Source organism: Esox lucius, chromosome 20, assembly GCF_011004845.1.
Source record: "Esox lucius isolate fEsoLuc1 chromosome 20, fEsoLuc1.pri, whole genome shotgun sequence".
Lineage (NCBI taxonomy): Eukaryota > Metazoa > Chordata > Actinopteri > Esociformes > Esocidae > Esox > Esox lucius.
The window spans coordinates 3,309,763-3,322,454 of record NC_047588.1 but is presented as its reverse complement, the minus strand read 5'-3'; the positions used below and the strand labels follow the sequence as shown (position 1 = coordinate 3,322,454).

The window sequence follows — 12,692 nt, the reverse complement described above, 5'->3', positions numbered from 1 at the left end:
TGTCACCAGATCTCAACCCAATAGAGCATCTTTGGGATGTGGTGGAACGGGAGCTTCGTGCCCTGGATGTGCATCCCACAAATCTCCATCAACTGCAAGAAGCTATCCTATCAATATGGGCCAACATTTCTAAAGAATGCTTTCAGCCACGTAGAATTAAGGCAGTTCTGAAGGCGAAAGGGGGTCAAACACAGTATTAGTATGGTGTTCCTAATAATCCTTTAGGTGAGTGTATATGTATATGTGTGTATATATGTATGTGTGTGTACGTATGTCTGTGTATGTAATATGACTAATCTGGTTAAATTATGGTGAAATGAATATCTTTAAACCTAAAGGTTTCTTCTAGATGTGCTTTTTATTAGTTACTTGGTGATAATGGCTATCATTTATGATTGCTATAAAACATTTATTGAACCTAGGCATAACCAAAGTGCAAGATTGTATTGATGCTACAACCTATATTCTGGTTTGGCTGAAATAACAACCACAGTTCCTTATTTTTACCATGTTGCAGCAAGTCAAGGCTATGTTTTTTGTAACCCTAAAGCCATGGTTTAGGCTTCAAAAATAACATCAGCTGTGTGAGGTCATTTGGCATTATTTGTATGCTATTTAAACTAAAACTGAGCAATTTGCTACCCACTTCAAAACAATGCAACCTAAGGGTGTATGTATTTTGCTTCACCATCCACACTGATGTGCAATTAAAACCTACATTTCTGTCAGGAAACTTAAAGGAGTTCCCTCGCATAATGTTCTGTTTGCTTCAGATTAAGAAAGGAATTGTGTGAATACACCCCAGGACTGGTTCTCAAGAAGAGTTTTCTATGCTTCTTAATTGTTTCAGTGCACTACTAAACAATTGTTGATGAAACAAAGGGTGAAGGAAAAGTCACACTGCTAAGGTGGATAAGGACTTAATGTTCATGGTGACAAAAAAACCTGATGTTAGTTATCTCCATGTTTTACTGATAACACTCTTGAGGACCGGTAGGGAATCAGATTGAGTCTTCCCAGAATTAGGGTGGCTTTTCTAACTCTCGTCTTGTGTTGGTGTCTATCTCTTTAACCCACAGGTCCTGCATGTGGCTGGGCCTGTAAGCCTGCGCTGTGTTGAGCAAGACGCCTGAGCCGGGCGGGGTTCTGGGGCCGCTTCCCACACGCCAGCCCACGCTCCCCAGAAACGTGTTTTCCCTATGCTAACCCTTCTGAGCATGTTTTACTATATTTGTCTGCGGCGCCGGTCCAGGAGCGGGACCCGGGGCGAGGCCCTGAGCAGCCGACGGGCTGTGGAGTCGGGTCAGCGGGCCGCCCTGCCCGTCAGTGTGGAGGTGGAGCAATATGCCAAAGGTACGTCTGCTGCTGTGTCTCTGCTCTGACGCTGACCCTGTGATGCTTTTTGAGTTGCGTATTAAGAGAAAGCTCACTTCGGCCGCCTGTATCCGGGATCTTGTCCTTTCGGTCATGACCCAAAGCTCATGACCATAGGTGAGAGTAGGAACGTAGATTGACCGGTAAATCGAGAGCTTCACCTTGCGGCTCAGCTCCTTCTTCACCACGACAGACCGATACATCGACCGCATTACTGCAGAAGCTGCACCGATCCGTCTGTCAATCTCCCGTTCCATCCTTCCCTCACTCGTGAACTTAAACTCCTCCACTTGAGGCAGGCACTCTCCACCAACCTGAAGTGGGCAAGCCACCCTTTTCTGACTGAGGACCATGGCCTTGGATTTGGAGGTACCGATTCTCATCCCCACCGCTTCACACTCGGCTGCAAACCGTCCCAGTGCATGCTGAAGGTCCTGGTTTGGAGGGGCCAACACGACAACATCATCCGCAAAGAGCAGAGACGAAATCGTGTGGTCCCCAAACCTGACACCCTCTGGCCCCTGGCTGCGCCTAGAAATTCTGTCCATAAAAATGATGAACAGAACCGGTGACAAAGGGCAGCCCTGCCGGAGTCCAACATGCACTGGGAACAAGTCTGACTTACTGCCGGCAATGCGAACCAAGCTCCTGCTTCGGTCGTACAGGGACCTGACAGCCCTTAGCAAAGGACCCAGGACCCCATACTCCCGAAGCACCCTCCGCAGGATGCCGCGAGGGACACAGTCGAATGCCTTCTCCAAATCCACAAAACACATGTGGATTGGTTGGGCAAACTCCCATGAACCCTCCAACATCCCGTAGAGGGTATAGAGCTGGTCCAGTGTTCCACGGCCCGGATGAAAACCACACTGTTCCTCCTGAATCCGAGGTTCTACTATCGGCCATATTCTCCTCTCCAGTACCCTGGCATAGACTTTCCCGGGGAGGCTGAGAAGTGTGGTCCCCCTGTAGTTGGAACACACCCTCCGGTCCCCCTTCTTAAAAAGAGGGACCACTAACCCGGTCTGCCATCCCAGAGGCACTGTCCCCGACCGCCACGCGATGCTGCAGAGGCGTGTCAACCAAGACAGCCCCACAACATCCAGAGACTTGAGGTACTCAGGGCGGATCTCATCCACCCCCGGTGCCTTGCCACAGAGGAGTTTCTTGACTACCTCAGTGACTTCACCTCTGAGCCCTCAACCTCTGCTTCCTCAATGGAAGACGTGACGGCGGGATTGAGGAGATCCTTGAAGTACTCCTTCCACCGCCCAACAACATCCCCAGTTGAGGTCAACAGCTGTCCACCTCCACTGTAAACAGCGTTGGTAGGGCACTGTTTCCCTCTCCTGAGTCGCCGGACGGTTTGCCAGAATCTCTTCGAGGCCAGCCGATAGTCCTTCTCCATGGCCTCACCGAACTCCTCCCAGGCCCGAGTTTTTGCCTCCACAACCACCCGGGCTGCAGTCCGCTTGGCCTGCCGGTACCCGTCAGCTGCCTCAGGAGTCCCACAAGCCAAACAGGCCTGATGGGACTCCTTATTCAGTTTACCGGCATCCCTTACTTCTGCGCCATACCGGGCGACCTGATCCAATGTGGCCCAATCAAATCCCGTCCTTCTGCTTCCAATTTGATGTTCTCCTATTCTTTCCAAACAAGTTCAATCATATTGTCTTCCTGTCCCGTAGAGGTGCTTGACTTCAGCTCCCACTACGGCAGTGAGAACAGCATGTCATACACCATGTGGAACCTGGCCGGCAGTCCCAACGTCTATCCCAGCTCCGGGGACTTCACCCAGACAGCTGTGTTCCGAGCCTATGGCACATGGTGGGAGCAGTGTGCCAGCGCTCCACCGCCATTCCGCCGCACGCCCAAGTCCTTCCACAGTCAGGATTACATTGAGCTGGCCTTTGAAGAACCCGTCTACCCCACGGCGGTGGAGGTGTTGGAGACCTACCACCCAGGGGCCATTGTCCAGATCATGGCCTGCTCCCTCAACCCTTTCTCCCAGAACCCTCCCGCGGATGTCAGGTGAGGACCGTTGGGGTAGAGGGGGTGGGACAAGGGTTGTGAAATGTTACAGAGCATCAAATTCACCTCGTTGTGCTGACAATTTGTGTTTTCTACTCTGTAATCCAGATCTCTCTCACTGCTTCAGTCGTCCGATAATTTTTTTGTTTTAAATGACGTGTAAAGCGAAGTAATTTCTCTCTGTGACTTTTCCTTATGCAAAGAAAAGTATTGCACATTATTTTGTCATTATATCTGGTAATATAAGGGTTAAATACGGGGTCCTGTTAATAGATTTTTTTCTGTTTGACAGTGTAACGGTTAGCTATGGAATTGTTTGGCTAGCTGCTAATGAATAGGTGGTGAGCTACTAATGGCATCCACTTAACCTGTTGGAGACCCATGCTGTGAAAAGTTTTTCCCGACAGTTTAAGCCTAGTCTCAAACTAACAAACATTTTCAAAAGAGCGGCAAAAGTCCAGGGCTAGAATTTCTGTGTATAACAAACTGCCTATAATTGGATGTCTTCGATTTAAAGATTGTCTGTGGGTCAGTCATTGATTTCCACCATCTATTTCCAGGTGGGAGGTACTGTGGGCTGGGGAGCCCACCAAGGTGCTGACCCCCCAGGCCAGGCAGTTCTCTCCCAGCATCAAGCAGCTGAGCTTCCCCACCAACCTGATCCGCTTGGAGGCCAACAGCTCCCTGCTGAAGTACTACACGGAGCTGGATGCTGTAATCCTCCGCGGCCAGAGGGAGAGGCCTATTCTGTCCCTCTACAAGATGCCCAGGATCGACATTTGTGACCTTAGTGACAGTGACGATGAGCTGTTAGACCCGGGAGCCTCTTTCAGACAGACTGGAGATGGAAAGCACATGAACCTTGGAAATGGATACTTTGACAGATTGCCCTATGAGGTGGGAGGAATAGGCTGTTAGGCGAGTTTGTATTGGATGAACTCTAAAAGTGTTTATCTTGGAAACTTTTTGTGTTGTTGTTTTGGCTCTGTATTCAGCACGTTGGATTGGAAACAGATTAAACTCTACAGTCTGCACCTTAACTGCATAGTCATTACACTAAAGTTGTTCCATCCTCCATCTGAGAAAGCATTTCAAAAAGACAGCACTGTCACGCCAATACTTTGGGAGTTCAATGTACATGTAAATTAAAATACATAAATTATACAAATGAATAATTAAAATTATATACATTTTCTAGAATGCATACTCTTTGTTTAGGCAAATCTAAATTATTTCTTAAAAATATTGCTTGGAATTACTAGGGATTTCCATTCGTTTTGAAATGACTTCTGTCCCACAACCATACATCTGTAAGGTCCCTCAGTCTGTATTAAATACAAGCACAGATTCAACTATTAAGACCAGGGAGACCAAGTCTCATCAATAATGGCCACTGATTGATAAATGCACAATGATGAGAAATCAGATATTACATTTTATTTTAATAGCTTTTTAAACATGGTGATGTTATTAATTATTCAGTGGATGATGTATTAAAGCATGTCAAATAGACATTCATCTTTCTGAATGGAGCTGTAGTAAAGGAAGGAAACCGAGATGTCGCTATGAAGTCAGTGGTGATTTAGAGACCGCAACGTAGTGCATTTGTTCTCATGGGAGAAAACAGGATGGATCAACCGCATTTTAGTGATTTGGATAATGATCTAATCAAACAATACAACTATACAGAATAAAAATACTCCACACCGTCCTATAAGGCCTTTTTCTGCCTAAATGCATTAAGTTTGGGAAAAATCCCAAACTATATATTATTACTGAGTAACTACCTCATTATGTTCCAACATGGTGGCGGTTGCGTCATTGTATGGGTATACCTGACAAAGTATACAAACAAAGTATGCGGTTTTTTTCCCTGATTAAAAGTAATCAGATGCAGATAAGTGATTAAGTGGTAAGGTTTGCAACCTACCAGTTGTGTACTATTGGACTAAACAGAACTAATATGTTAAAGGCTAACAAAGATATTGTATATCTCCAGAAAATCCAATGGCTTAGACTTTCTGCTTTTTTGTGCTTTGTGAGGACTTCATTGGACCCAATATCTCTCCTAACATACTGACAAACATACTGGCGTGTCTCCATTGAGTAATTTGAACATGTAAACAGAGTAATTTTCGTGTCATAAAGATGCCAATTTTTCTAAGATGAGCTTCAAAACACCAGCTGCACTGTAGGCTTTATGTACTTCTCCAAACCATTTCTCTCTCTCTCTCTTTCTGTGTGTGTGTAAGTGTGTGTGTGTTTAAGTGTAATACAATCTATCCATTATCTGCTAGCTGATACCTCATTGAACACACAGTGTATTGTTTATTCAGTGCACACACACACACATCCATTCTCTCCCTCAGTCTTACTCAGAGTGGCACACGTCTGTATTGCACGAACAAGAAGATTCACTGCCACGCTAAAACACGCTGTCACGACATTAATCCTTTTTGTGTGTTCCGCATTTGTACTTTTTTCATGTGATTGTGCTCTGCCTGACATCATCCATTCCCCACTAGACTTTTCTTTATTTTCTTTTTCCTGTTTTCTCGCTGGCTTTCTTCCCTCCAGTTGATCCAGCTGATAGTGAGCCACCTGACCCTGCCAGACCTTTGTCGGCTGGCCCAGACCTGTAAGCTCTTCCACCAGCATTGCTCTGACCCCCTGCAGTACACCCAACTGAGCCTCCAGCCCTACTGGGCGCGTCTCAACGACACATCCCTGGGCTATCTGCAGAGCCGCTGCACCCTCCTCCAGAGGCTCAACCTCTCCTGGACCGGCAGCCGGGGAGCCCTCACCTTCTCTGGGTTTAGCAGGTGAGAACCAGGGGTTGGTGGGGGAGGGGGGGGTCTCTGTCTTTTCAGGTGCTGCTAGGGTGCCAAGTAGTTGTACTGTAATTGCTCCAGTAACATTGTACTACTGTCTTACACAAATTAGTTTTTTACTATTAGCTTTGTGTCTTTTGTTGTGGTTAATACAACGTTACCCTAAAGGGGAATGTCCAGTTTTTACAATCTAATGATTCTGGTACTGTATGGTTCCTCACCCTGAATTTTCTTTTCCTCTAACCAGCTATTAGAACATCTGCCATCTCTAGCTAACCAAACAGCAATAGGAACATGTGTGCCCTCATGGCTTCCATTGTTTTCATGGTGAGGAACCATTGTGACCTCACATTTGTAAAAATACTGAGTTTTCCTGTCAGCGTCACCGTTTAACCACTCCTGTCATCTTCCCGTCCCCAGCTTCATGAAGGTGTGTGGCGGTAACCTGGTGTGTCTGGAGCTGTCGTGTTGTCACTTCCTGAATGAGGCGTGCCTGGAGGTCATCTCGCAGACGTGTCCTGGGCTGCAGGAGCTCAACCTGTCTTCATGCGACCGCCTGCACCACCAGGCCTTCATGCACATTTCAAAATTGACTCGCCTACGACGTCTAGTGCTCTATCGCACCAAGATAGAGGTATGCTGAACCCGAATCAGTTTAAAAAAAAACAGTGTAAATTAGGTGGGCCAAGAACTAACGTCAATATAAATGGATTCGGTTATGAATATATTTGCATGTAATTGGGTTAGGAGTGTGGTTACGATGGCATGGTTGTCAAGTCAGTAACCACAGAGATCACAACCAACACGTACGTCTCTTTGGATAAAAGCACTTAGTCAGTGGAACATAAGGTCCAACCAAAATTTTACTTGGTGCTGTTAACATAACCCTCTCCAAAATGGAAAGACATGGATGCCGTCACATGAGGACCGAACTGCCCCAACAAATTCCCAAGCCGGGTGTTCCCTTGTGGTACGTGGCCCGAGACTGGGGGCACATGCCAGGGCCTGCTACAAAACTCTTACAGGGCATGTGTTAGTGTTGTCGGCATGTTTCACCCTGTCCTGTAGAAGATGCCATGCCTTCTAGTGCTTTCTAGCGCTCTGTGGTTGAGGTGTAGGCTTTCATGTTGTTTAGCGTCGACAGAGCAGACAGGCCGTGTGTTGGCAGCACCACATGTCATCCAGCCGTGTTGCCGGTCATTAAGCTGTCGCAGGTATATTAAAATAGTTCACTGACTGTCTGAAAGCTTAAAAAAGAGGGAGATGTGTTGACTGTCCCACATTGTAATATAGCACGTGAACTGACGGGATCCCTGTGTGGTAAGAGTGCATAGGTGAAGCAAATGGTTTATATTTTGTCTTTGAGAAAATAATGGTGTGTGCGTGCGTGCGTGCGTGCGTGCGTGCCTGTCTGTCTGTCTGTGTGTGTGTGTCTCAGAAGCTCACTCTCTTCTCTGTATTAAAGTGAGTTTGTGATCATTGTGTTTCAGGGCAGTCAATATAAATTCATGGTCAATTTGTAACATTTCTTACTCTCTTTGTTTGTTTTGTTAGCAAACAGCCATGTTGAGCATCCTAACCTTCTGTACTGAACTGAGACACCTAAATCTTGGAAGCTGTGTGATGGTAAGACCCCCCACCCACTTCTACCACAAATGATTGCATCAACTATGTCAATGAGCTAAAACCCAAATATCTTCTGGATCATTCTTTTGAAAGTCAGACAGCACTCCTGTAGCATTAGGCAGGTAACTATTTCAGCTAGCCAGCTAAGTCTACACACAAAACCCTATTCAGACAAAGTAAAAACATGTTTATAAAAATATGCCAATTTATTGAAAATAAAGAGCTGAAATATCTCATTTACATATTATAACTAGCCTAGTAAAGTGGTGCACAAACAGAGATTACATTATTATGGTTGTCTGACTGCTAGTGGCTGGCTGAATATTGTGCCGGGATGATAAAAAGATGACTGGCTTCAGTGGGGAAAGAACATCCATCTTCTAAAAACAAAGTAATATGCAACTGAAAGATTTAAAATGATGGTGATAGTCACTGCAGCTATGTGAGTCACCACCATAATGGGGCTGTATTAGCACCATTGTCTTATGTTCCTGCATTCATCACATTGTGGATGTTAGGAAAAAGCAATGGCTGAGGGAGAAGTGGCCGTTGTGCAGCGGGGAGTGGCCGTTGTGCAGCGGGGAGTGGCCGTTGTGCAGCGGGGAGTGGCCGTTGTGCAGCGGGGAGTGGCCGTTGTGCAGCGGGGAGTGGCCGTTGTGCAGCGGGGAGTGGCCGTTGTGCAGCGGGGAGTGGCCGTTGTGCAGCGGGGAGAGGTTGAGTCGATGGGATTATGTGGAGTTGATGGAAAGAAACTGCAATATGTTTTCACTGAACACTGCTTCAAATCATGTTGTTGTTATTTCCTAATGCAGTTCATGAAAAATAATAGGAAATCAGACATTTATTTTATATATTTGTTTGTAAATGTTATTTGATCACTTATGAATCCATTTGGACGCTTCTCTCTTCCTGCAGATTGAGGACTATGACGTAGTGGTCAGCATGCTGGCTGTTCGCTGCCGCTTGCTGCGCTCCCTGGACCTGTGGCGCTGCAGGAACCTGACGGAGCGCGGCTTGGCCGAGCTGGCTGTGGGCTGCAGACTCCTGGAGGAGCTTGACCTGGGCTGGTGCTCCACGCTGCAGAGCAGTTCGGGCTGTTTTCAGCACCTGGCCCGCAACCTACCGCGCCTAAGAAAACTGTTCCTCACTGCCAACCGCACTGTGTGCGACTCAGACATCGAGGAACTGGCCGCCAACTGCCCGGCCCTGCAACACCTCGACATACTGGGTGACCACTGCTGCCTTCATCTACTCACTGACCTTTGCTTTATTTATTCACCTCTCATTTATATATTTGCAGGTTTCTAGTGCCTTTGGAAAGTATTTCCGACCCCTTCAGTTAGCCATTTGTGCCAGTTATTGAAAATTAGAAATTGAAATATATCACGGATGTAAATATCCGGACCCTTTTGTCAGTCATTTATAGCAAGTTCTTTGGCAGTGATCACAGCTTAGAGTCTTCTTGGGTGTCCCTCCTCCATCTTTGAACCAGTGGATTTAGGCAGTTCCTGTACAAACCAATATTGATATAATCAGACTGGCTCAACTGGAGTTGCTTCAATGTGGATTGTTGATACTATATTGACTTATAGTATCAAGTGTTTAAAATGTGTGTGAGTTAACATATATTTTTAATTGAGCAACAGGGACACCAAGGTGAACTATAGACTATTAATTAGCTTAATTTGCATAGTGTTAATTAACAATAAAACTGCATCTGTTGAACCTTTTAAGCTTGAGGGCCCAAACCAACTTCATTTCACATTGTTAGAACATCCCAAATTAAAATGATTAACCGTTTATCGACTATGGATGTATTAGATGCATAATTGGCATTAATTAACCCTAAAACAATATATTTTTAATCGTTCAAGCTAGAGGAACTAAGCCAACATTGTTTAACAAGGTTTGGCTTCCCTAACTTTTTTAACTTTTTTTTATGCAGCAAGCATTCCACATTTTCTTTAGTTTTTATGTTTACGGTTTAACATGGACCATTCCTTTAACATCTGTTTTGTTTTTTACTTTCTAAGCGATCATATGTGTTCTGCTTGCTGATGTTGCACATCTGTGTTGTTCATTGCTAGGCACCCGCATGGTAAGCTCCTCCTCCCTGCGGAAGCTGCTGCAGGCGTGTCCTAAGCTCCTCCTCTTGGACGTGTCCTTCTGCTCCCAGGTGGATGCCCGCATCGTCCAAGAGCTCTCTGGGCTCTTCCCCAATGTGGCCATCAAGAAGAGCTTCACCCAGTGACCTAACCCAGTGCCCTCCTCACACGGGGATGGGCGCCAGTTTAGGCAAGCGGGGGACAGGCAGAATTGTAATGGATGCCCGCTGGGTAGAATGAATGGGCCTGAGGACTACTGTAATCTGGAACGATTGAGTTGCCAAATGTGACAGACTGTTTTTGATAGGCAAAAGGTTTGAAATCAGGGTCACCATTGCCAAAGCCACTACATTTGATTGTCTGTCCGCTTCGTAACTGACACTTCTGGTAGTAGCTGATTGTTAACTATCTGACATCAATATTTCATTTATCTGACACTTATGACGACTTACATATATTATTGATTGCATAAAGTTAGTACCAATTGTACTTTTGAAAAGTTCTTGGTTACAGGTGGATTAATGAACCAATGGGAAACTAGCCAATGGGGAAACTAGAGAAGACTAGGTGGACCTGATTATATGTGGAACGATTGGACATTTTGCCAGGACACTGGTTAGCACACCTACTCTTGCGATGTGTGCCATGGGGTCTTTACTGACCACAAAGAGTTATGACACCTGTTTAACTTCCCATCTGAAAGAAGGCACTCTACGCAGGGCAATGTTCCTTTGACTGCCCTGGGGTATTGGGATTTGATCTTTTGACCAAAGGAAAGAATACTCCCCTACCAGCCCTCTAACATCAGTTCCAGCAGTATCTGGTCTCCCACTGCAAGCTGGCAGTGGGATGAAGGGTGCTATGCATCTGAATCTGAAATCTCAGGGTTTTTATTTTGTCTATTTATGTTGTTTAATTTTATTGTTTTCTTCAGAAACCAGCTTAGAAGCCTTCTTTTCTCTTGAAAGGAACATGTGACGGAGTCCTGTTTGGTTTCCACTGCCCCACTCAACTAAAATCTACAGCGGTTCAGAAACAATTGGCAGTGTTGCTCAGACTACAAAGTTGCATACTTGATTTTGGCTATTGTACAAATTGTAAAATGATATTGCTATACTTAATTATTTATTGATCTAGTTATATATTACTGCACAGCTCCTTGTGATGGAAGTGTGACAAAATTAATTTATGTTAAAGGTCGACTGCGGCCATGGGAAATCTGTCAAAATCAGCCTCTTAATTTTACAACAGGCACAAGGTTCGTCTTTGGTGTGAATAGATTTTTCCTCATCAGTATCCGCAAAATAGCCCATAATGACTAAGGAAAGATAGGTTTTTAGAAATGCTTGCAAAATTAAGAAAAACTGATATCACATTTACATAAGTATTCAGAACACTTTTCTCAGTACTTTGTTGAAGCACCTTTGGCAGCAATTACAGCCTAAAATATTTTTGGGTATGACAATACATGCGTGGCACACCTATATTTGGGGAGTTTCCCCCATTGTTCTCTGCACATCCTCTCAAGCTCAGTCAGGTTGGATGGGTAATGTTGCTGCACAGCCATTTTCAGGTCTCTCCAGAAATGTTGTATCGGGTTCAACTCCAGCCTCTGGCTGGGCCACTCAAGGACATGTCCCAAAGCCACTTCTGTGTTATCTTGGTTATGGGCGTTGGGTCGTTGTCCTGAGTAGTCTGGAGCAGGGTTTTGTCAAAGATCTGTCTGTACTTCACTCTGTTTGTCTTTCCTATGATCCTGACTAGTTTCCCAGTCCCTGCATTATGCTGCAACCACCATGCATCACCATAGGGATGGTATTGGCCAGGAGATGTGCGGTGCCTGGTTTCCTCCAGCCAAGACGCTTGGCATTCAGGCCGAAGAGTTCAAACTTGGTTTCATCAGACCAGAGAATATTGTTTCTCATTGTCTTAAGTCCTTTCTGTGATTTTTGCCAAACTCCAAGCGGGTATCTGGACACTACCATACAGGCCTGATTGTTGTAGTGCTGCAAAGATGGTTGTTCGTCCTTTCCTTTATTTGTGCCTAGACACAATGCTATCTTGGAGCTCTACGGACAGTTTCTTTGACCTCAGCTATGACTTTATATAAGCAGGTTTGTGCCTTTCCAAATCATGTCCAATCAATTGAATTTACCACATTGTTGTGCTCCAATGAAGTTGCAGAAACATCTTAATGATGATCAATGTACCCAGGATGCTCAATTTGAGCTCAATTTCAAGTGTCTTTGCAAAGGATCTGAATACTTATTTAAATGTGAATATCTGAAAACCAATTTTTTGCTTTGTCATTTCTTTTGTCATTAGGCAGTATTGTGTGTTATTGTGCGGTATTGACTGATGAGGAAAAAGATACATTTAATACATTTTAAAATAGGGCTGTAATGTAAAAAAATAATGCAAAAGATTTTGAATACTTTCCGAATGTACTGTATGTAGACAGCATTCTTACAGGATAATTATTTTGGACGGAAATGCATAGTTCAGTAATAAATGGCACACCTCTAGCCAAATATGTTATTTATCCCTAGTTTTTAGTTTTTAAGCATTAAGCATGGTATGACGGTGAATTGATCACTTATGAAGTTTAAAGCTGTTTTTTATTAGCTTTATAGTCCAAAGTCGGCTTTTAAACTAAGCTAAGACAAAACAAGCCGTCGTTCAAAACAAAGACATTGAGGATGTACTTGTGAGAACCCACACAGAG

The 12,692-nt window shown here is 44.8% G+C and overlaps 1 protein-coding gene across 1 annotated transcript in view; it reads left to right on the top strand.

Annotated features, from left to right (window-relative positions):
- The window catches only part of fbxl4 (F-box and leucine-rich repeat protein 4), a 16,050-nt gene extending 3,558 nt beyond the window's left edge, over positions 1-12,492 (top strand). Inside the window, exons 2-9 of the mRNA XM_013132085.3 lie at positions 1,080-1,353; positions 3,063-3,405; positions 3,966-4,302; positions 5,983-6,227; positions 6,657-6,870; positions 7,791-7,862; positions 8,778-9,090; positions 9,950-12,492. Coding sequence (XP_012987539.2) covers positions 1,200-1,353; positions 3,063-3,405; positions 3,966-4,302; positions 5,983-6,227; positions 6,657-6,870; positions 7,791-7,862; positions 8,778-9,090; positions 9,950-10,113 — 1,842 coding nt within the window. The 5' untranslated portion in view covers positions 1,080-1,199 and the 3' untranslated portion in view covers positions 10,114-12,492. The remainder of the gene's footprint in view (positions 1-1,079; positions 1,354-3,062; positions 3,406-3,965; positions 4,303-5,982; positions 6,228-6,656; positions 6,871-7,790; positions 7,863-8,777; positions 9,091-9,949) is intronic.
- Positions 12,493-12,692: the final 200 nt, after the last annotated feature.